General features: G+C 43.0%; 1 protein-coding gene across 4 annotated transcripts; it reads right to left on the bottom strand.

Moving 5' to 3' along the window:
• Positions 1 to 988: 988 nt before the first annotated feature.
• Positions 989 to 24,508, bottom strand: LOC124007778 (protein KHNYN-like). 4 transcript variants are annotated; one of them, XM_046318534.1, is made up of 11 exons: positions 24,281 to 24,508; positions 15,139 to 15,197; positions 12,847 to 13,138; positions 12,444 to 12,578; positions 10,187 to 11,878; positions 9,753 to 10,156; positions 8,897 to 9,027; positions 8,559 to 8,655; positions 7,978 to 8,085; positions 7,446 to 7,547; positions 989 to 4,619 (listed from the first exon to the last, which is right to left on the bottom strand). In XM_046318534.1, exons 3-11 carry the CDS (start codon positions 13,111 to 13,113, stop codon positions 4,250 to 4,252), a joined length of 3,306 nt encoding a protein of 1,101 aa, XP_046174490.1. In that variant the 5' UTR covers positions 13,114 to 13,138; positions 15,139 to 15,197; positions 24,281 to 24,508; the 3' UTR covers positions 989 to 4,249. The 4 variants fall into 4 exon arrangements, 3 of the variants coding, with proteins under 3 accessions (XP_046174490.1, XP_046174488.1, XP_046174489.1); XM_046318532.1 differs by having other exon boundaries at positions 9,753 to 11,878; XM_046318533.1 differs by lacking the exon at positions 15,139 to 15,197 and having other exon boundaries at positions 9,753 to 11,878.
• Between the last annotated feature and the right edge of the window lie 879 nt (positions 24,509 to 25,387).

Raw genomic sequence — 25,387 nt, 5'->3', positions numbered from 1 at the left:
CCCTCCATGGAAGGACCCTATCACAAACATAACACAGCCGAGCCCCTCCATGGAAGGACTCTATCACAAACATAACACGGCCGAGCCCCTCCATGGAAGGACCCTATCACAAACATAACACAGCCGAGCCCCTCCATGGAAGGACTCTATCACAAACATAACACGGCCGAGCCCCTCCATGGAAGGACCCTATCACAAACATAACAGGGCCGAGCCCCTCCATGGAAGGACCCTATCACAAACATAACACAGCCGAGCCCCTCCATGGAAGGACTCTATCACAAACATAACACGGCCGAGCCCCTCCATGGAAGGACCCTATCACAAACATAACACAGCCGAGCCCCTCCATGGAAAGAGACTAAATTCTCATATTACAGAGTCCTGCCTTTATAGGATTCGGTCTTTGCATAACAAATAAGGTCCCCTCCCTCTATATGAAAATAGCTTCCCTTGACCTTTCTCCATTATTTTTGTCTCATCTCAGAGCTAGTTCACGCCCACTAACGCTCATATCTGCTTTTGGTTAGGTTATAACGATGGTAGAGCCCTTTTCACGGCCTGAAAATAATGTATGCATTGCATGCTTGTTTCACGTGTTAGTCATCAGTTATCTTGCTTCCCTCTTTCTTCCTGTATCCTGCTGACCATAGTACGTCCAGCTGTCATAAATGTAAGTATGGTCTTGGTTAATGTACTCTTTCATAAATAGAGTATAACCTGGATGTCATCTTCTCTTAATGTGCATGTCCTTGCTACTTCAGCCTGGCAACTAGACCTATTTAATGCTCAGCTCTCCTTAATGGTTCGCTCCAACATGAACACTGAGGCTGTACCCTCTTTAAGTTAAGTGGTCAAGTAGGCTACTGTGGCGAATTGATCATAATGTAGGCCTACCAAAAACAATGGAGACAAAGCATCCAATAACATTTTAACAAGGAAATGGCTGTTCTATCGTCCAGCCTACAGAAGCAGCAAATTTTTGGTGTTTAACGTAGACCTATATTCCTTGAGATTTTTCGTGGGAAAAAAACATGCAGGGCTTGAAATTAACCAGTTTATCCACTTGTCCTTCAGACAAGGTGACTGATGCAAGACACCACTTTACAAAAGAAAATACATTATTATTTCCATACCATTATTACCAAAATCTCTTGCATAGTTTCTGTTTTGTTATTTTGTAGTGAAAGTGTCTAATATTGCATTGATTTGATCACAATTCCCACAGTAAAGGGAAACGTTGATAGTGTTAACTAATTGGGAAAACTCTAGAAAGTTGAGAGGTTAAATTTTCAGTCTGAAATGTTTCATTTGAAGTTGAGCATCAGCAACTTTATATTACCATACTGTAATATTATGTTTAATAAATAAAAGCAAAGTACATTTAATTTAGCAACACTAGTCATCACATCCACAAAATACAACAGTGGCCTAAAGCATTAAAATAATAGGGTACAAACTATTTTTGCAGTAATATCCTTAGGCAGGGGCATAACTTGGTGGTGGGGGGGGTCCTCTCATTTTTGGGGGCATCTAAAGCTAAGGCACTGCATCTCAGTGCAAGAGGTGTCACTGGTTCAAATCCAGGTTATATCACATCTGGCTGTGATTGGGAGTCCCATAGGGTGTAGTCCGGGTTTGGCTGGAGTTTGCCGTCATTGTAAATGTGAATTTGTTCTTAACAGACTTGCCTAGTAAAAAAAAGAATAGGTCTAATAGTGATGTAGAGCTCTTTTTACTTGCACACAATATAGCTGGGTCACCCGGTCCTGCCCCTAGGGGTCCACCATCCGGCTGCGCCCCAAACCAACACACCCCACTCAGCTTTAGGAAACATTCATTATAGGTTTCAGCTATGTTAGCCCAAGGCCAGAGTGACAACCAACATTACGGCAGACCCCCAGGGCCAGGACTGAGCAGCCTAGCAGCTAGGGTTGACTTAAGTAGGTATCTCCCCTGACGTGGGCATGCTTTCAATACAGACTCCTTTTGTCAGTATTCCATATAAGGCATCCAGACCTTATGAAAGTTGCACACTATACCCTTGATCTTTTAATAAATCCAATCTAGTGAAACATAACTTGACATGTCTTCCATCCATTTCGGGAGGATAAACAACCTTCCGATGAATGGCAAAGCATTTCTTAGCCACTATAAATGCTAGGTTACACAGTTTCTTCTGACAATAGTCTCCAGTATCAACATTTCCAAGCAAACAAAAACAAGGGGAGGTGAGAATCTGTAGACATCCTGAGATAAAAGAACATAGTCATTGCCAGAATTCAGTCAGCCTTCACGAGACTACAGCATAAGCAAATATGTCCCCTTTTGTGTTTTACACCTCCAGCAGAATAATTACATTTCTGAGTGCATGATATTCAGTTTCATTGGCATACGTTCCACGGATGGTCTTAAAGTGCAGTAATTTCTTTCTGAAATGAACATTCTAACATATCTGTATCCAGTCATCATCATCAATAGCGTCTCTAAGGCCTCCTCACATTTTTGTTTTGCATGTTTTGTGTCATTGGGAAAAGCCTCTATCAACACTTGATACAGTTTGGAAATCAACTTTAAAGGCTTGTCAGAATGTCTTAGAATAGTTCTAATCTTTGAAGTGTCTTGCTTGTCCAGTGTTTGCTGCACAGAGAAAATGAAGTCATGTATCTGCAATAAATCACCTCAGCTCCGTCACAGACGGGTCTTCCCTGGCTACCTGTCCCTGATGAGACCCTTGTCACCATCTGATTCCGCTCAGATGAGGCATGACAAATAATTACATTGGGGTACATTTATACATTATATATATACCAGGAATAGAATCAATGGTTAAACAATTGAAATTACCATTATTCCCAGATCCCAGACTAGCCTACTCATCAACTCAAGATGGAACTGTATTTATTCACTGATTGTTAAATATACTGCAAAATTCACCTGAGATTTCTAGACTAGTCTTCCATGGCTGTCTAACGCTGCAGGGACACCTGTCACCATCTGATCCTGCTAAGACATGATGAGCATAGTATTGTGTACTGACTGTGCACCACGACAGTGCAGCCTGTAGAGCTGTTTATACTGTGTCAGTGTGAAAAGTAGGGAATTAGCTAGGGAAACTGACAGATCAATAACGTTACATTGCTGTACTGACTAATAAAAACATACAATGTGCTGAAAAAACATCACAATATCTGTCGTCAATCATTTGGCCTCTGATTTCATCGGTTGGTTCAAGACTACTGTGATTTAGGCAAAAAAAAGCTAGCTAGCTAACATTAGCCAACTTTTGGCTAGCTCTGCTAACTAATGGTACAATAGTACATAGTTTAATGTACTTCTGTTGAAAAGGGACATAACAAAAGCTACAAAACATTTCCAAACAAACAACAGCTGTTAGATACTGCTACCTGACAGATAGCTAGAGGCTAGCTAGAGCTGAACTGGCTGTGGGAGATACTAGCGAGCTAACAAGCCGCTAGCAGTTCATTCACTTCAGTCAAGAGGTGATGAAACATTAGCTAACGTTACATGCCAGTTACACTACTAGCTGCAGTGAGAATATTATTATTTCTGTCAAACAGCAGTTACCTTCACAGCTAGATCAGTCAACTAAGGAGTAGCCAGTTTCTGTTCTGCTTGTTTTTACAACTCTTAGAACAAGTGCAACACAGACAGAAGCTGCCTCTGTTCATCTCTCCTGTGCTGGTCCTATATGCCAGCCTTTCAGAAGATTTGCCTTCATACATGCTGTCTGCATGCTCTGTGTTGACTGTGCAGACCGAAATCCAGCGAGCTGAAACCAGAAAACAGCCTAGCCGACAGCTGTGCGGCTTTTGCATGACCGTAAAGCATACTGGAACCATGTTTTGTATCACACTGCAATGATAAAACAGTGCAATTATAAAAAATACAGTGAAAGTTGCGCCCCTGTCCATAAGATTAATATGGTTCGATTTTTGGTCCTGTTTTCAAACTTAATTCGATAGAAATAGATTAAGAAACAATGTTTAGCCCCGTCGGTCTATGAACTGAGACTTATCAAACATTGAAATAAAATACATTAATACATCTCTTTCTCTGGAACACACACACACACACACACACACACACACACACACACACACACACACACACACACACACACACACACACACACACACACACACACACACACACACACACACACACACACACACACACACACACACACACACACACACACACAAAAACACACACAAAAACACTACTCTCAGTCTACACTCTCCTGCTCCAGTATAAAGTGTGACAATGAATTGATGTCAGTCACTGTAGGATTACACTGCAGCACCAGAGTAACCATGCTATCCTGTCCTGGGAACACCTGAGATAGGCTCTCCCTAAGCCTGGAGGTCTCTTCTGCACTCCTCTTCACTCCCAGCCCCAGACCAAGGCCCATCCCTGGGCCACCGCGTCCAGCCCTAGCCTGCCCATTCCCCCTGGCCTGGCTGGGCTCTGGCTCTACAACGACCCCTGGTGTCCAGTCACGGAAATGAAGGACCTCTGTCTGGGCCCTTGGAGCTTGGGGAGAGTGGAAGGAGGATGCCACACCTGCAAATGAGTGACTGCCTGGGACAGGAGGCCTGAGAGAAGAAAAGAGAGAGACAGAGAGGGATGTATGCCTGTTAAAGGGTGATCGTGTTTCCTGATTTGACATTGTTTTAGATGTGGTTTATAAAGAAATTCTAGCGGCCATGACTTAAACTTCTTCGGGATCGTAACGGGACAGTTGAGCAAACGTATTCTTTCCCAGGACATAGACCTATCTGATAATGCCAGAAAGCTTAAATTCTTGTTAATCTAATCTAATTTACAGTAGCTATTACAGTGAAGGAATACCATGCTATTGTTTGAGGAGAGTGCAGTCTTGAACATGAAAAGTTATTAATTTGGGCAGTTTTGATACAAAACATAAATGCAATGGTTCGTTGGATCAGTATAAAACTTTGCACATACCCTTCTGCCATCTAGTGGCGAAAATATAAATTGCAACTGGGCTGGAATAATGCACTAAAGCCTTCTCTTGCATTTAAAAGATGATGGTACAAAAAATACAAAAGAACGTTTTTTTTTATTCTTTGTATTATCTTTAACCTGATCTATTGTGTTATATTCTCCTACATTCCTTTCAAATTTCCACAACCTTCAAAGGTGTTTCCTTTCAAATGTTACCAAGAAAATGCATATCCTTGCTTCAGGGCCTGAGTTACAGGCAGTTAGATTTGGGTATGTCATTTTAAGTGAACATTTAAACAAAAGGGGCGGATTCTTATTAATTAAAATGTGAGTTAGTTTTGGGGTGTGGTTTGATGTGGGTGTCTCTTGTGTGTATTTGCAGGTGGGAAGAGTTTGCAAAATTGTTCAGCCAATTCAGCCAGCTGGTGTGTGACCGTGGAAAAGTTGGTTTGACCTTCAAATAACACAATGTGAATGGGACAATATTTTCATGATACACGTGTTAGTTGTGACCCGTTTCAAGAAGCTAGGCGTATGTTGCACATCACTGCTTCACAGGAGAGGTATTTGAACGTTTTATTTATATATTTATATTTTTTTATCAAAATACATTTTCTGGCAGAAATGCCCCTTGGAACAGGTGAACTTTAAAGTGCCTTAATAACAAACTTGTATGGCATCTGCAAATACAATTGTTAAATTACGAGCCTAGTTAGTTAAGCCACGGAAGAATACAGGAATTCTCCCGCTAGCCATGATTGGCTGAGATAATGGATTGGTCTACCATGTAGCATGCTTCTGTCTATAACATGCACTGCTCAGTATGTGTGAATAATCCTTTCTACCACAGATTTTTTTGAAAGATATCATGAAGAACTGAAAAAGTGTTGCATTGCTGCCCTGAAGTTAATAGTGCCATCGGAAAAGATCAGTGGGAAAAAGTAGTGGTGGACTATAATCTGGAGGATTATGCCATGTTGACTCTGAAAATTAATCAGACGATGATGGAATTCCTGATTTAGGTAAAAACATTTGAATTGAACCAGACATTGTAGACTTCTCCCATCACTGTCAACAGAAGAAACGGTGATCAATAGTGTTGTTGAAATGGAATAATTTGACCGAGTTTAGAAATGAGTGGAATGCCCGGTGGAAGCCAAGAGATGATTGCCAAATACGAAAAGAGTCAAAAAGAGAACACAGGAGGCTGTTGTATAAAACACCTGTCTCTGGATTACATCTTCTAACTAAAGGCAACCATGGCATCCATGACAGAGGGAGAAACGTTCATTCATGTATACAGGTAAGAGTCGAGCTACATTTTCAGATATTATATGTTTCTAATTTAGTCAGAAAGTCCTTTTCATTTAAAGCGTACTATTATCTAGCTAATGTTAGTTGGCTGTCTCGCTCGCTAACATTACGTGTATGATCTGTGTAGAAATATTTTTTTGTATCTCAGAAATCCATTTGCATTGCTAGTTATAGCCTAATGTCAGCAGGCTAACATTGAACATAATTGGTTAGCTTTAGCTAGCTGCCAGCAGATTCATGCATAGTTCATGTTAATACGAGTTGGGATTATGGTTCATTATTTAGCTAGCTACATGTCTAAACAAAAGACTCCACTATGCAAGTAACCATCTCACAGTACCATTTACATCTTCTGTATCCTGCGCATTTGACAAATAAACTCAGACAAATAAACTTTTATCCGATGTAGTGTATGTTTACCATAGAGGGTAATGTGAAGAACAACATGACCTGCACCAAAATCAGATTAGGATATAAGCCACTTTAAGTCTTGATCTTTGGTTGTTTACTACACAGTAAATTCTTAGAGATGGGTGGGGCTAAGGCTTAAGAGTATGTGAATGATGCTGAATGGGTGTAGACAAAGAAGAGCTCTCCAGTAGGTGTACCAAAAACATCTACAGGCCATTTTCTCAAAAGTGGTAGGGATATGGAATGTCAAATCAAATTGACCACGGGCATTACAATCAAGTCGCATGCAGCTTTGCTCCGAACTGATGATTACTTGGATGCTGCAAGCTGTGGGCAGGATTGAAATAAACACAACCCATGGACAACTGTTACGGTACCTTTCATTCGGTTAAGGTACCTTTCGTTCTGTTACGGTACCCTTCATTCTGTGACATACCATTTTTTTCCTCTCATCTCGCAAATCTACGTTTTGGTCAAGACTGACTTTATGACCAAAATGATTCTATTTACACATTGTAGTACATTTTAATACTAGAATGTTTCTGACTCATATAGATGTCAAATACACACATTTCAAAACGAGAAGTTGCTTTTTAGGAGCAGTTGCTCTTTAATATGGGAGAAATGAAGAGAGTAAGAAAGTATCATGAAGGATGTGTGTGTGTGTGTGTGTGTGCATGTATGGGTTTGTGTGTGTATGAGTGTATGGCTCTATGTGTGTTTGTTACCTGTGCTGGGAGTGTAGGAAGTCATCTAGGTGGGGTCCTCCTCGGCCCAGCGGATCATCCGGTACCATAAAGTGATCCCCCACAAACGTGTATTGGAGGAGTCTGGGTAATGAACATAAACTGAGGTTACGGACGGATATGAGACCAATTTGACTAGATACATTTCAAATCAAAGGGATGTTGGTTCATACACAAGGTTTACCTTAGTGGTCAAATCCACTAAGGTAGTGACAATGATATTGTTGCACGCTAACGTTAGGCAAAAATCTATCCAAAATCTAATTATGAAAATGTTTCTGATTTCTTTAGACAATTCCTAACATACTAATTTACAAATCATATTCCGTGCCCATTGTATCTTCTCCATCTCTTTCTTTCTTTCTTTCTTTCTTTCTTTCTTTCTTTCTTTCTTTCTTTCTTTCTTTCTTTCTTTCTTTCTTTCTTTCTTTCTTTCTTTCTTTCTTTCTTTCTTTCTTTCTTTCTTGCTTGCTTGCTTGCTTGCTTGCTTGCTTGCTTTCTTTCTTTCTTGCACCTTTTCTTGATGATTTCGCACCATACTTGAGACTCATCCAGCAGGTCTCTGAGGTTGTCGTTTGTCACGATCACTCCATCGGTCTTCTGGGCCAGCTGCAGCATGAACCTGCAGAGAAGAGAGGGATGAAGGAAAAGAGGGATGAAGGAAGAGTGTAAAGGGGTGGTCACTTCATCCGTTTAGAGAATATTAACAAGCCTTCTACTGTAAATGTATAATTGTAACAAACTGAAATAACGTTCATTAGTCACTTACTGCAGCTGTCTGTTGAATGTGAATGTTTTTATTTTTTTAAATAAGTTGTTTATAAACTGTTTTTGGCTGTTTATAAGTAGACCTTAAAGTTAATAAGCAGTTTATAAGCAGTTTATAAGCAGTTTATAAGCTGACAAGGTACAAATCTGTCGTTCTGCCCCTGAACAGGCAGTTAACCCACTGTGCCCAGGCCGTCATTGAAAATAAGAATGTGTTCTTAACTGACTTGCCTGGTTAAATAAAGGTAAAATTATTATTATTTTTTTAGTATAAGAGCAGTTTACAAGCAGATCTATTGTATGACAGAGGAGAGCGACTAGAACAACCTGTCGTCGTATGAGTTGATCCTCTTCCCTTGGACTTCTCTGGAGGGGGTGTAGGAGAGCAGACCCAGGTTCTGGAGCTCACTAAGGTAGTGCTGCTCTGAAAATAACACAGACACACCAACCTCTCCTTTATGAATGTAGTACACACAGTCACACACATTTACCACCATTAATCAATGACTTAGGGTGCTAAACAGGGTTGGGGGTCTATTCTAAAGAAAAATACAAATACATTCTTCCTGAAGTAACTTAATTGAAAACTGAATTGATAAAACTGATGACATGAAAGAGCTAGGTGGATGTGAAGCCTGGATTTCCAGACAGACGTATAGTGTTACCTTTGCCCCGGTGGTCTCTCTTCTGCCTCCACTGGGGCAGGAAGGTACTGATTCTGCGATGCCCGCGGTTCCAGAAGTGTTGCACCGCCAGGGCGATGCCTCGGCACGAAAAGAAATGGCCCAGCCCGTGACTATAGAGAAGGAGTGGGATAAAACCTCATTAAATACTGTATAATACTGATACTTTGTATAGTTAAGTATGTGCTTTGAATCATGTAAACTAGAGCTAGCTGTCAGTTAGAGCATAGCATTACCACTAAAACAGCGGTGGATTCAAGTACTGCAGGGGCCACACAGGTATGTATGCTGCTGTTCTTTCTACACTGCTTTCAATGAAAGCGTTAACATAAATAACTACATTAATGATCGAATGAATAACCGCAACATTTTGCCTGCTATTCCTGTCTGTGGTTACATTTTCTACATATTTATTTTATCCCTTCATCCGCTCACTTCTCTTGTTCTCACATTCCTTCGTACTCACCTCTCTTGTTCTCACATTCCCTCGTACTCACCTCTCTTGTTCTCACATTCCCTCGTACTCACCTCTCTTGTTCTCACATTCCCTTGTTCTCACCTCTCTTGTTCTCACATTCCCTCGTACTCACCTCTCTTGTTCTCACATTCCCTCGTACTCACCTCTCTTGTTCTCACATTCCCTCGTACTCACCTCTCTTGTTCTCACATTCCCTCGTACTCACCTCTCTTGTTCTCACATTCCTTCGTACTCAACTCTCTTGTTCTCACATTCCCTCGTACTCACCTCTCTTGTTCTTACATTCCTTCGTACTCACCTCTCTTGTTCTTACATTCCCTCGTACTCACTTCTCTTGTTCTCACATTCCCTCATACTCACCTCATCGCAACGTTGCTCCCGTCGATAATGACCATCCTGAGTCCCGGGTCTCCTGGTTGGTCGGTCAGCTTGAGGTCAAATGGAGTCTGGAGGCCTTCCATGAAGCGCTGTTGCCCTGTCACCACAGCCCCTGCTGCCAGGGTCGGGAGACCTCGTCTATCAACAGCCACCGCTGTTAGGGCTGGCAGATCCCTTCCCTCTACTGCTAGGGGAAAGAGACCACGTTTCTCCTTCGCTCTGGTTGTTGAGGAGTTATTAATGGTAAGGGTGGGGGGTAAGGTGGTCTGGGGTGGCTGGGTGGGAGGGTAAACGAGTTGATGGGGAAATAAGAGAGGGTAGGTGGGTTGTGCGAGTAATGTGTTGGGGTAGGTGGGTTGTGGGGATAGTGTGTTGGGGTAGGTGGGTTGTGGGGGTAGTGTGTTGGGGTAGGTGGGCTGAGGCGGCCCTGTGACTAAAGGGGGGCTGGCTCGATGGGGGGTGTGTGTCTGTGTGGGATTCTTCTGGTGACTGTGAATCGGGAACGGAATCTGGTTTGTCATGGCATTCCATTGAGCCAGATCTGGTTCAACCTTAACTGCACCATCGTCGCTTCGGTTCGGCGCGGTCACTCCTACCTCATTGGTCTTCCTTTCACTCTTTCCTTTCACACTCTTTCTTTCTTCTCCTCTCTTCTCAGTAGCAGTGGACTGCGGTGCTGGTGCCTCCATCTCTCTACCTCTCTCCTCCTTCCTGTCTCCTGCTCTGTCCTTTCTATGTAGCTCTGAGACAGCCTCATCCACCTCTCTTGGTTCGTCTCGTACCTGGTCCTGGGATGCAGCTTCTGTCTCTCTGGCTCCCTCCCTCTGTAGCTCCAGGAGTAGCTGGCGTGTTGACAGTTCAGGTAACATACTGTACACTTCTGCTACCTTCTCCTCTGTGTATCCACAACTGGCTGCGGCCCTCTTCACAACTCCCAGGACAAAATCCTCCTCGTTCCCCCCTTCGCCTCCCTCCATGCCGCCCTCGACCCTCTCCCTGCCTTCCTTCAGTGAATCCTCAGAAAGGTTAGCGGTAGACCATCCACTCTCCCTGCCTTTTCTCCCCTCCTCTCTACTCCCTGCCCCTTCTTCCACACCTCCCTCCAGCTCCACTCCCATCCCTCCATCTATACCGCTTCTCTTTCCTCTCACTCCTTTACCTTCCCTCTCCTCTACCTCTGTGTGCTCCATCTCCACTGGGCGGTTCATGGCCAGACCGGTCCGGTCATGTTCTTGCTGGACCAGGTCCAGAATCTGGGAGACTTCTCTAGGTCCGGTCCGGGCCAGGACCCTCATTACCACATCTTCTGCATAGCCCATAGCCGTGAAGAACTTCAGCAAGAGCCCAAACTCCTCCCTACTCCCTACTGACAACATCTCCCCCTCTCCTTCCTCCCCCTGTTCTTCATCCTCTACCTCCTGTTGGGAACATCCTTGCCCCTCCTCCTCAGTTTGAAGGAAAGAGTGGAAGATGGGAAGTCGAGGTGCTGCGTCTTTCTCTATCGCTCTCTGTGACCCATCTTTGCCCATCTCTCTTTCTTGTACATGTAAGCTAGTGAACGTCTTTTGTTGAGAAAGCTGCCCAATATTCCGTAGACCAGGGTCTTGGTTGTGGGTGGAATTTACAGGAGGTTTTCTCCTTGATGTGGAAATCCCCTGCATTCCCTCTATGTCCCCAGCCTCACCAGCTCTGGTCCCTACTCTGGTATCCATAAGTTTTAGTATGTCCAAGCCTGACTGGTTGTCCCATCGTCTATGGCTATCAGTGTCCATTAGACCCGCTCTGTCTCTAGACCCCCCAAGACTGAGGTTCCAGCCCCCAGGACCGGGGTTGGATCCCAGCCCAGACTCCCTCACCAGATCCAGTAGAGTCTCCTTCACCACCCCTGGTAGCACCAGCAGATCCAGAGTGTGCCTGTCCTCCCATCTCTCCACCAGGGATTTGAAGGCCCGACGGGAATCCAGGGTCTCGCCTGATCCTCTGTCGCCAGGCTCGGTTCTTCGTCCCTGGGTGACCTCGTAGTTCTTCACCAGGTCTGTGATGAGGGAATAGGCCCTGACCACTGGTTCTGCCAGTCCTGAGATGAGTAGGAAGCCTGGGGAACCCACCTGGAGGAAAGGAAATGGGAAGAAATTGAGATAATCTTAACTTTAGCCTTATTCTTGCCATCTCTCTAAAGAGACTTAGGGGCTCCCGAGTTGCGCAGAGGTCCAAGGCACTGCATCTCAGTGCTAGAGGCGCCAATACAGACCCTGGTTAGATTCCAGGCTGTTTCACAACCGGCCGTGATTGGGAGTCCCATAGGGAGGCGCACAATTGGCCCAGCATTGTCCTGGTTAAGGTTTGGTCGGGGTAGGCCGTCTTTGTAAATAAGAATTGGTTCTTAACTGACTTGCGTAGCTAAATAAAAAATAAAATAAATAAAGACTCAAACCCACAACCTCCATCTCCTCTAATGTGCATTTCCTTCCTTCTGATCATCCATCTGATCAACTTTGTGTGTGTGTTCCTGCGTGCCTATGTGTGTGTGTGTGTGTGTGTGTGTGTGTGTGTGTGTGTGTGTGTGTGTGTGTGTGTGTGTGTGTGTGTGTGTGTGTGTGTGTGTGTGTGTGTGTGTGTGTGTGTGTGTGTGCAGCCTGTATGTGTGTGTGTTGTCTATTTGTCTATTCTTACCAGTATGTAAGCAGAGGTGTTTCTGATCAGGCACTCCATGAACAGCCCTCGGGCTCCACAGAACACACAGTGAAGGACACCTGGATATGGAACCTCCTGCTGGGCCTCCTGGTTCACAACTCCCTTCACAAACAACTGGAGGAGAGAGAATGAGAGAGAGGAGGAAGTGTGGAGAGAGAGAAAGATTTAATACTATATTATGTTACAACATAGAGTAAGTTTTTGAGTTTTCCCTGGTCAGATGATGTGATCAGAAAAACCGCATGGCCCAAGTTGAGACACATAAGAAATGACCACCTTGCATTAATGCAAAACACATAAGGTTAACCTCAACCTCAAAACAAGTTAACATAACATTAAAAACATGGAGTTAAAAACAACAACAATAAGCACCATTTCTTACTTTGGCAGCCACCGCGTCCTTCCTCACTCCTTTTAGTTTGAGCCAGATCTGTCCATCATGGGGTAACACAGCATCCTCCTCTCTACCGATCGTAAAGGACACCCCAAATATCCTCTCCACTGAGGGATGTAAGGACCACAGGGCACCGCGTAGCACTCCTGAACACGCAAATTCATCCTCCACCTGCTCCTCTCCTCTTCCATTATCACTCCATCCTTCTCTCACTCTTACAGACATTGGAGAGAGATGGCTTAGGGCAGACGCCATGGGACTGGGTAGATGTCAAAACTCACTGAGATGGTGGGAGACAGAGAAAGAAAGAGAGGGGGAGGGAGAGAGAGAATGAGACAATACACATGGAATTTTTGACATGCAAATAAAGCATTTTGATACTGAATTTGAAAATTGAGAGAGAAGACACCGAGAGAGTGAACCTGTTTATGTAATATAAAATATGAATAACTTAATATATTTATTTATATTATTTTCTAGATTATGTGTGTAATTAGAAACACAAGCATTTCGCTGTGAAAACATCTACAAATCTGTGTACCCGAACAATAAACTTTGATTTGCCCATGTCAGCCAATGACAACCATATCAGCATAGATCTATAGGTCAACGAGATGAGATTTGGAAGGATGGCCTCGCAAGCCTCATCTAGGTAATTAAGCAGTATTCATAACCCAAGTGGGACTTTGGTATTTACCACATACGACTGGGAAAACCCCACTTGAACGCCCCTCCAACTGGTAATTACCAGTGATGTTCCGTTATTCAGGGCAGGTGGCCCCACCCGTTTAGCTAAAAAATATATATATATATATATTTACATATATGCACAATATATCGGGGAACATATCGGAATCGGCTGATATTAGCTAACAATGCCAACATCGGCACCGACCCGATGTCTAATTTAACGCCGATGTGCAAAACCGATGTCAAAGCTGACGTGCATACCTATATAACGTAGGTACATGACGTGCATACCTATATAACGTAGGTACATGACGTGCATACCTATATAACGTAGGTACATGACGTGCATACCTATATAACGTAGGTACATGACGTGCATACCTATATAACGTAGGTACATGACGTGCATACCTATATAACGTAGGTAAATGACGTGCATACCTATATAACGTAGGTACATGACGTGCATACCTATATAACATACGTAGGTACATGACGTGCATACCTATATAACGTAGGTGCATGACGTGCATACCTATATAACGTAGGTACATGACGTGCATACCTATATAACGTAGGTACATGACGTGCATACCTATATAACGTACGTAGGTACATGACGTGCATACCTATATAACGTAGGTACATGACGTGCATACCTATATAACGTAGGTACATGACGTGCATACCTATATAACGTACGTAGGTACATGACGTGCATACCTATATAACGTAGGTACATGACGTGCATACCTATATAACGTAGGTACATGACGTGCATACCTATATAATGTAGGTACATGACGTAATGACGCTACGTAAAATGTTTCTCTGCACGTAGAACACAGCATTCCTAACCTAGCCCACAATGTCTGCTGTGTGGCTCGAGCAGTCAACTTGTCGAGCAGTCATTTGAAAGAGTAAGAAAATTCAAAGGCGAAATCCATTAACGCCAAGATAATGAAATTCATTGCCCTTGACAATCAACCGTTCTCTGTCGTGGGTGATGTTGGCTTTTGCAGACTGGTTGAGCAGCATGTGCGCTATTTTTCAGATGTTGCCCTACTGGAGTTACACAGTAATAGTGTCACTGCTATTAGGTTCACGACTGACATTTGGACCAGCGATATCAGCCCCATGAGCATGCTGAGTCCGACAGCACAGTGGGTCGTCGAGGATTTCGTACTGAGGAAAGTCATATTGTATGCTCATGAATGTGCTGGTTGTCATACCACTGCTGCCATTTCAATCGCATTTGAGAATTTAACCAGAATGCTTAAAGGGCCGCTAAAATTGTTTATATATCGGTTATCGCTATCGGTATCGTTTTTTTGGCAAGGAAAATATCACATGTTAGTATCGGCCAAAAACATCATATCGGTGCATCACTAATATATATATACAGTAACAGTCAAAAGTTTAGACACACCTACTCATTCCAGAGTTTCTTTATTTTTTGTATTTTCTACATTGTAGAATTATGGTGAAGACACCAAAACGACGAAATAACGCATGTAGTAAGCAAAAAAAGGGTTAAACAAATCAAAATATATTTTATATTTGAGAATCTTCAAAGTAGCCACACTTTACCTTGATGACAGCTTTGCACACTCTTGGCATTTTCTCAACCAGCTTCATGAGGTAGTCACCTGAAATGCATTTCAATTAACAGGTCTGCCTTGTAAAAGTTAATTTGTGGAATTTCTTCTCTTAATGAGTTTGAGCATCAGTTGTGTTGTAACAAGGTAGGGGTGGTATACAGAAGATAGCCCTATTTGGTAAAATACCAAGTCCATATTATGGCAAGAACAGCTCAAATAAGCAGAGAAACTACAGTCCATGATTACTTTATGACAGTCAATTTCGAAAACTTCAAGAACTTTGAAAGTTTCTTCAAGTGCAGTCGCAAAAACCATCAAGCACTATGATGAAACTGGCTCTCATGAGGACCGCCACAGGAAAGGAAGACCCAGAGTTACCTCTTCCGCAGAGGATATGTTCATTAGAGTTAAATGCAACTCAGATTGCAGCCCAAATAAATGCTTTATAGAGTTTAAGTAAGAGGCATATCTCAACATCAACTGTTCAGAGAAGACTGCGTGAATCAGGCCTTCATGGTCGAACTGCTGCAAAGTAATCACTATTAAAGAACACCAATAAGAATAAGAGACTTTCTTGGGCCAAGAAACACGAGCAATGGACATTAGACCGGTGGAAATCTGTCCTTTGGTCTGAGTAGTCCAAATTTGATATTTTTTGGTTCCAACCACCGTGTCTTTGTGAGACGCAGAGTAGGTGAACGGCTGATTGCCGCATGTGTGGTTCCCACCATGAAGCATGGAGGAGGAGGTGTGATGGTGCTTTGCTGGTGACACTGTCAGTGATTTATTTTTAATTCAAGGCGCACTTAGCCAGCATGGCTACTACAGCATTCTGTAGCGATACGCCATCCCATCTGGTTTGTGCTTAGTGGGGCTATCAATTGTTTTTCAACAGGACAATGACCCAACACACCTCCAGGCTGTGTAAGGGCTAATTTACCAAGAAGGAGAGTGCTGCATCAGAGAGTGGAGTGCGGCATCAGATGACCTGGCCTCCACAATCACCCAACCTCAACCAAATTCAGATGGTTTGAAATTAGTTGGACGGCAGAGTGAAGGAAAAGCAGGCAACAGGTGCTCAGCATATGTAGGAACTCCTTCAAGACGGTTGGAAAAGAATTCCAGGTGAAACTAGTTGAGAGAATGCCAAGAGTGTGCAAAGCTGTCATCAAGGCAAAGGGTTGAAGAATCTAACATTTGAAGAATCTAAAATCTGAAATATATTTGATTTATTTAACACTTTTTTTGTGTGCCTATTTTGCATGTTATTTTCACATTAATACATGTCACATATCAGTTTGCAAACACGTTAATAAAGCTGCATACAAACGTGGTCTCTTTTTCGCTTTCTTGTGTAAGGCAGCTCCAAAATGTAGGTGTTTCAGCCTAGCTCAGCGATTTATGTGGTGGTGGGGCAGCCAGCGGAATATTCAAAGCGTAGAGGTTGGTAATGTTCTCTAGTTGCGCCATGATTGGCTCAGTGTTCTGTCACTCATGGGGACATTACATCACCATAAAATATACGAGAAGAGCTTGAAAATTCAAGCCCCTTGGGTGCTGCCATAGAGTTACATTAGATGTGCCCATCCAAGAAGGCTCCAGGTCATTGGCCACAGGTAAACTAACGTCAAATCATGTTATATCTACCAAAGCTTTGATTGAACTGATCATGTCAACATCATACTTTCAAAATCTTAGTTAGCAAGCTAGCAGTCATCATCATGAATCAAGTCGACAATCTACCAGCAAATCCTTTTCAGATGAAGATAAATTATGATGAGATATTATAGATAAAACGTATCGTTGCTCATCGTGCCATTGGAAATAAACATTACACAAGTTGGAAATCGCAATTTCAACAATGAGCGGTTTGGAAGGAATCAGTGGCTAACTGCCTAAGCAATCACTAGCCTGCTATTCAGTGGATTTGGTGTATTGTCCGTGTCTGGGTTTAACGGTATATTTTCTAAACATTATACATTTTGAATGGTCATCCAACTCGGAATTCCAGGTCGGGAACTGTAGCCTCCAAGCTCCGAGCTGAAGCTCACTGGCGGCATGAATTGACCTTGTCCACCCCCCCCCCTGAGTTCCCAGTTGTCTGGAAAGAACCATACATCCAGAGAATGCCAGACCTTGGTGACAAAACTTGCCACCTTCCTGTTCAAGTGAGCACAGCACCACAAGGTGTTAGATTCTGGGTTAAACGTGGAACATTGTTATACTAAGTATAGTATCTAAGGAGTGAAAGAGACTGGTTTTTACATCAGAAGTTAATGGTTATCTATAGGAGCCAAAAAGGCTTTGGAATGTGTTGGATGGACAGGAGGAAGTCACAGGATTGCTGTAAGGGATATGGGTGGAGATCTTTGGATTAGGCATCAAGGGGGTTGAGGTCAGGTCAGATCCCCTTAAGGGAGAAACAATGGTTATTACCCTATCACTTCGTCTTCCTGTCGGACCTTAACAGATACCAGGATTGGAGAGAAGTAGGTCTACCTAAATTGGAGTATATATACTTGTGGTGGAGTATATATACTTCTAATCCAAGATGGCAGCACAGTAGGTCGTGTATATCTGCCTTTGTCTTATCCCATGTTTTATCCCTTGTAAATAGCCAGTCTTTTTCGTATATATCTTAATCTCACTTTCTATCTACGAACTAAATATACTTTCCTGCAACCCGCCTCACACAATGTGGTATGGATATGCTATTTTTATTCCTCATAACTGGAACTTCCATCAGGAGCTAGCCAGCTAACTAGCTACCAATCTTTGTTAGCCACAGCTAGCGGTCATCGCCTTTTCCCCCGGCATCAGCCAGCCTTAGCTCGGACAACGCCTGCCAGTCTTGCACAGCGCGATATCAACCCAGAGCATATCGAACAGCTTCTCTCTACCATATCATTGGATTCCTGCCGCTCTGGATCATTACACCAAATCATTATTCTGGATCAGCGCAGCTAAGTAGCTGCAAACGAGTGGCTACTGTTAGCTAACGCCTTTGTCCCAAAGCAGGCACCAGTTAGCCTCGAGCTATGCCCATATACAAGCTAATTCCAGGGCTACTATACCTCTTTTGCCAATTGGCCTGGATCCTTTATTGTCGACACGGAGCCCTGCCGATCCACCATGACTGGACTGTCGACGTGATCGCCCGATGTGCTCTCAAGAGGCTATTCTGATACGATATTGCCGCAGAACAATCTACTAGCCCCGGCCCGCTAGCTTTTCTGAATGCTGTGTCCCCTGCTCGCCCGTAGTAGTGACTACCGAACAACACCCGGACTTACCTATTGCTGCTCTTTTGACACTATGATCAATCGGCTACACAGCTTGAGTGTTTCAATAACACAGTAGCCCAATTAGTTTACCTGTCGGCCCCAGCCTCAAACTTAGGTCCTGTATGTACCTAACTGACCCGCTCTGCCCATTCATCACCATTTACCCGTTGTTGTCTTAGCTCTCCTGATCAACACCTGTGATTGCTTTATGCCGCTCTCTAATGTCAATATGCCTTGACTACTGCTGTCCTGGATAGTTTTTATTGTTTTATTTCACTGTAGAGCACTCAGTCCTGCTCAAAATGAATTAGATAGATCTTTTGTCCCACCCCACACACATGCGGAGACCTCACCTACGTCAATTGATGCCTCCAGAAACAAAACCTCTCTCATCATCACGCAACGCATAGGTTTACCTCCACTGTACTCACATCCTACCATACCCTTGTCTGTAAATTATGCCACGCCCATAAATCTGCTCCTTTTATTCTCTGTCCCCAACACGCTACACGACCAGTTCTTATATCCTTTAGCCCTACCCTTATCCCACTCCTTCTCTGTTCATCTGGTGATGTAGAGGTTAACCCAGGCCCTGTAGCCCCCAGTTCCACTCCTATTCCCCAGGCGCTATGATTTGTTTACTTCTGTAACCGTAAAAGCCTTGGTTTCATGCATGTAAACATCAGAAGCCTCCTCCCTAAGTTTGTTTTATTCACTGCTTTAGCACACTCCACCAACCCTGATGTCCTAGCTGTGTCTGAATCCTGGCTTAGGAAGGTCACCAAAAATTCGGAAATTTCCATCCCCAATAACATTTTCCACCAAGATAGAACTGCCAAAGGGGGTGGAGTTGCAATCTACTGCAGAGACAGCCTGCAGAGTTCTGTCATGCTATCCAGGTCTGTGCACAAACAGTTTGAGCTTCTACTTTTAAAAATCAACCTTTCCAGAAATAGGTCTCTCACTGTTGCCGCTTGTTACAGACCACCCTCAGCCCCCAGCTGTTCCCTGGACACCATATGTGAATTAATTGCCCCCATTTAACTTCAGAGTTTGTACTGTTAGGTGACCTAAACTGGTATATGCTTAACACCCCGGCCATCCCACAATCTAAGCTAGATGCCCTCAATCTCACACAAATTATCATGGAACCTACCAGGTACAATCCCAAATCCGTAAACACGAGTACTTTCATAGATATCATCCTGACCAACCTGCCCTCTAAATACACCTCTGCTGTCTTCAACCAGGATCTCAGCAATCACTGCCTCATTGCCTGTGTCTGTAATGGGTACACGGTCAAACGACCACCCCTCATCTCTGTCAAACGCTCCCTAAAACATTTCAGCGAGCAGGCCTTTCTAATCGACCTGGTCCGGGTATCCTGGAAGGATATTGACCTCATTCCGTCAGTAGAGGATGCCTGGTTATTCTTTAAAAATGCTTTCCTCACCATCTTAAATAAGCATGCCCCGTTCAAAAAATGTAGAACCAGGAACCAGGAGGACCGAGCACACCCCCATTCTCATTGACAGGGCTGTAGTGGAGCAGGTTGAGAGCTTCAAGATCCTCGGTGTCCACATCAACAACAAACGAGAATGGTCCAAACACACCAAGACAGTTGGCATGGGTCCTGAGATCCTCAAAAGGTTCTACAGCTGCAACATCGAGAGCATCCTGACTGGTTGCATCACTGCCTGGTATGGCAATTGCTAGGTAGTGTAAAAGAGGGTTGGCGGGTGGTGGGACAGAATGCAGATAGCCCGGTTAGCCAATGTGCGGGAGCACTGGTTGGTCGGCCCAATTGAGGTAGTATGGATAAGAGCGTCTGCTAAATGACTTAAATGTAATGTAAATGTATGTACATGAATGTATAGTTAAAGTGACTATACATATATGATAAACAGAGAGTAGCAGCAGCGTAAAAAGAGGGGTTGGGGTGGCACACAATGCAAATAGTCCGGGTAGCCATTTGATTACCTGTTCAGGAGTCTTATGGCTTAAGGGTAGAAGCTGTTGAGGAGCCTTTTAGTCCTAGACTTGGCGCTCCGGTACCGCTTGCCATGCGGTTGAGGAGAAAACAGTCTCTAACTTGGGTGATTTATGGGCTTTCCTCTGACACCGGCTATTAAATAGGTCCTGGATGGCAAGAACCTTGGCCCCAGTGATGTACTGGGCCATTCACCAAGCAGGTGCCATACCAGGCGGTGATGCAACCGGTCAGGATGCTCTCGATGGTGCAGCTGTAGAACCTTTTGAGGATCTGGGGACCCATGCCAAATCTTTTTAGTCTGCTGAGGGGGAAAAGGTTTTGTCGAGCCCTCTTCACTACGGTCTTGGTATGTTTGGACCATTACAGTTCATTGGTGATGTGCACACCAAGGATCTTGAAACTCTCGACCCGCTCCACTACAGCCCCGTCAATGTTAACGGGGACCTGTTCGGCCCGCCTTTTCCCTTAGTACACGATCAGCTCCTTTATCTTGCTCACATTGAGGGAGATGTTGTTGTCCTGGCACCACACTGCCAGTTCTCTGACCTCCTCCCTATAGGCTGTATCATCGTTGTCGGTGATCAGCCCTACCACTGTTGTGTTGTCAGCAAACTTAATGATGGTGTTGGAGTTGTGTTTGGCCACACAGTTGTGGGTGAACAGGGAGCACAGGAGGGGACTAAGTACACAACCCTGAGGAGCCCCAGTGTTAAAGATTAGCATGACAGACATGTTACTGCCTACTCTTACTACCTGTGTGCAGCCCGTCAGGAAGTCCATGATCCATTTGCAGAGGGAGGTGTTTAGTCCCTGAGTCCTTAGCTTAGTGATGAGCTTTGTGGGCACTATGATGTTGAACGCTGAGCTGTAGTCAATGAACAGTATTAGGTTCATTACCTTCATTACCTCACATAGGTGTTCCTTTTGTCCAGGTGGGAAAGGGCAGTGTGGAGTGTGATTGAGATTGCATCATCTGCGGATCTTTTGGGGCGTTATGCGAATTTGAGTGTGTCTATGGTGTCCTGGAGGATGCTGTTGTGAGCCATGACCAGCCTTTCAAAGCACTTCATGGCTGCAGAAGTGAGTGCTACGGGGCAGTAATCATATAGGCAGTTTACCTTCGCATTCTTGGGCACAGGGACCATGGTGGTCTGCTTGAAACATGTATTACAGACTCGGTCAGGGAGAGGTTGACAATGTCAGTGAAGACACTTGACAATTGTTCCGCGCATGCTTTGAGTGCACACCCTGGTAATCCGTCTGGCCCAGCGGCTTTGTGAATGTTGACCTGTTTAAATGTTTTGTTCACATCGGCTACCGAGAGCGTTATCACACGGTCTTCCAGAACAGTGCATGCTTCAGTATTGCTTGCCTTGAAGCGGGCATAATAGGCATTTAGCTCGTCTGGTAGGCTTGGGTCACAGGGCAGCTCGCGTCTGGGTTTCCCTTCATAGTCTGTAATAGTTTTCAAGCCCTGCCACATCTGACAAGCGTCAGAGCCGGTGTAGTAGGATTCAGTCATCATCCTGCATTGACACGTTGCTTGTTTTATGGTTCGTCTGAGGGCTTAGCGGTATTTCTTATAAGCGTCCGGATTTGTCTCCCTCTCCTTGAAAGCGGCAGCTGTAGCTTTTAGCTCGATGCGGATGTTGCCTGTAATCGATGGCTTCTGGTTGGGATATGTACATAGAGTCACAGTGGGGACGTCGTCGTCAATGCACTTAGTGATGTAGCCGATGACTGAGGTGGTGTACTCCTAAATGCCATTGGATGAATCCCGGAACATATTCCATATACCGGAACATATTCCATATTCCAGTCTGTGCTAGCAAAACAGTCCTGTAGTGTAGCATCCGCGTCATCTGACCACTTCCGTATTGAGTGAGTCACTGCTTTACTTCCTGCTTTAGTTTTTGCTTATAAGCAGGAATCAGGAGGATAGAATTATGTTCAGATTTGCCAAATGGAGGGCCGGGCAAAGCATTGTATGCATCTCTGTGTGTGGAGTAAAGGTGGTCTAGGATTTCTTTCCCTCTGGTTGCACATTTGACATGCCGTTAAAATTGGGTAAAACTGATTTAAGATTGCCTGCATTAAAGTCCCCAGACAATAGGAGTGATGCTTCTAGGTGAGCATTTTCTTCTTCTCTACCAGATGTTACGTCTCTGTTCTGCCAGTGCATGAAAAATCCCACAAGCTCTATATTATCCGTATCTTCATTCAGCCACGTCTCGGCGAAACATAAGATATTACAGTTTTTAATGTCCCGTTGGTAAGATCATCTTAATCGTAGGTCGTCAATTTTATTTTCCAATGTTTGCACATTAACAAGAAGAACGGATGGTAGTGGGAGTTTACCCGCTCGCCTACGGATTCTCAGAAGGCTGCCTGATCTGCGGCTCCTTTTCCTGCGTCTTTTCTTCAAGCAAATGACGGATATCAGTGTCTTTTCCAGTGAAAGCAGTATATCCTTTTCGTCTGACTCATTAAAGGAAAAAGTTTAATTTAGTCTGCAGTGAATAATCGCTGTTCTGATGTCCAGAAGTTATTTTCGGTCATAAGAGACGGTAGCAGCAACATTATGTACAAAATAAGTTTAAAAAGAAGTTACACAAAACGCAAAAAAATACTAACAGAATAGCACAATTGGTTGGGAGAATGTAAAACGTCAACCATGTTCTTCGGTGCCATCTATAACTCTAAGTGTAATTCAAAGTGTATGTTGTGTAGTAAACTGTTAGTAGCCCATGTGCCTCACCCTAATAATTTGGTCAATTTTTGTTTGCCCCACAAAGATTTACATGCTAACATCGCCACTGGTAATTACAAGTGGGAAAGTCGTCTATCATTTCTGAGCTTGTGGAATCAGGAGGATAGAATTATGGTCATATTTGCCAAATGGAGGGAGGGGAGAGCTTTGTATGCATCTCTGTGTGTGGAGTAAAGGTGGTCTAGGATTTTTTTTCCCTCTGGTTGCACATGTGACATGCTGGTAAATTTTTTGTTAATACTGATTTAAGTTTGCCTGCATTAAAGTACCCTGCATTAATCACAAGTGGGAAAGTCGTTTATCATACCTGAGCTCCTGTTGGTTTCACCTTCATGAGAAAAATGGGCATGATTGTGTGCGACATGATTGTCCAACATGATTGTGTTCAAGTGCTTTTGAAGTCGGAACAATTCATCAACCAATAAGATTTAATTTTATGTATTTACGTTGCTAATAATACACTTTGCTAGCTTGCTTAACATTAACAATATGGTCTAGCTAAATTATCCAAATTGATTATCCATATTGTAGTTGTCAAAAACTAATTTGTTGTCATCTTTTGGTTGTAAAGGTCAAAGGTCTGTGGTGATACGTCACAACTCGGGCAAAATAATTTTGTTTCCCACATGTAACTCTGACTTGGAGGATCTTTGACTTTAAACTTTTTTGAAGTCACTTACTAAGGAAATTACCTCGATAACAGCATTTCGACAGTTAAATACAACAACAAAACATTATTTATAAAAAGCTATCTATTAACAGTTTATGAAAACTATAATTAGTTTACATCCATGAAAATGTAATTTTAGTTTATCTTTGACCCAGCTTGTTGTTGGCCATTAGCCAATCGCCGTTTCTCAACGAGTTTAAACCACGTGAATTCATCCAATTGTTATTTACACCTTAAATAATAAGGCCTACCACCACTTGGTTACGAACACAGAATTATAGCAGGTACTAACACACTCTCTAAACACAGCATCGTCCACAACAACAGCTATAATAGTTTAATTAATTTACAAAGTTAATTGTAGGCTATATTTAAATAATATTATGAACAAACTCAACAAAATAATTCTCTAACCTCATTCTTCCTTTTCCCGAAGTTGCTTCTCTCAGTTTCGATTTCTAGTATTTGAATAACTTGGTTTTGCCTTCTGCAATCATAGAACAATGCAGTCCAAAGTTCACAAGTACCGTGACACAAAAACGACGTGAACGAGCGACAGCAAAGGTTGATAATATTATACAAGAAAGTTTGTGAATTGAGCGACAGAGTTAGGCTACTGTAGAAAGTACTGTCTGTAAGTTATGTGGGCTTTAAAACAGACACTATACAGACACAACAACATAAAGGCTGGAGTATCTGCGACATGCGTAATCATGTAGGCAGATTAACACGCACGATTTAAATAGGTTATTATCGGTAATATCACCGACAGTTGCCTTTTATTACTTTATTAAATATATTTGGTGCTTTCGAATAATGTGTTATACACCTACATAAATATCAGATTCGAAGTGACTGAACACACTTGTACATAACAACAACATGCTATCGTAAAATCCCTAGCTGTGAAAGAACATAAATGCGCAGATACACCAGGCTGTACGATAAAAAGAAACAAGAATTAACGGTCGTCACTAGTTACCACATCCACAAAGTCACAGACCTTGCCTATTTCTACAATTTATCTCCTTACATTTTTTACTTAAAAAACATTACCTTTACTCTAACTGTTACCACACTGCTAACCGAATGCCCAACCATAACGTCAAATTAAGACCAAAAAGCAGATTTGAGTTTTCAGTGATTTTTACGATAGAGTCCATTTTCACTTTGTAGCTGTGCTATCTAGCGGAAACCAAAATAAACCGAGCGATCAGGGAAATTCCATTTACGTCACGTGCAAAATAAAACTTCCCTTTCTATTGATAGGTGGTATAGCTGTAAACTAAAATTAATCTAGTCTTGAAATGAATTATTTGCAACAATCTAGTATTCAGTCAATAATAATGGTTGTCAACTGAAGTAGCCTAAGTCCATATCAATACACAATTGGGACATAATCATAATATGCCTAAAATAGGTTATGTAGTGGAATTTTAAACTATTATTCAAAAAATAAACGTTATTTTCAAAACACACCTCATTAGGACATTTTTCTAAAATTGCTCGTTATAATAAAAA

The sequence above is a fragment of the Oncorhynchus gorbuscha genome, linkage group LG21, assembly GCF_021184085.1.
Source record: "Oncorhynchus gorbuscha isolate QuinsamMale2020 ecotype Even-year linkage group LG21, OgorEven_v1.0, whole genome shotgun sequence".
NCBI classification, from domain to species: domain Eukaryota; kingdom Metazoa; phylum Chordata; class Actinopteri; order Salmoniformes; family Salmonidae; genus Oncorhynchus; species Oncorhynchus gorbuscha.
This window is presented reverse-complemented; position numbering and strand designations above follow the sequence as displayed.

What these genes read in the sequence shown, in the direction of transcription:
- LOC124007778 (XM_046318532.1), bottom strand. Translation starts at nt 13,113, where the DNA reads ATGGCGTCTGCCCTAAGCCATCTCTCTCCAATGTCTGTAAGAGTGAGA. An exon ending in ACACCTCTGCTTACATACTG is followed by an intron (nt 11,879 to 12,443) that starts GTAAGAATAGAC and finishes CCTTTCCTCCAG; the next exon opens with GTGGGTTCCCCAGGCTTCCT. An exon ending in TTCCTACACTCCCAGCACAG is followed by an intron (nt 4,620 to 7,445) that starts GTAACAAACACA and finishes TTCTTCTCTCAG; the next exon opens with GCCTCCTGTCCCAGGCAGTC.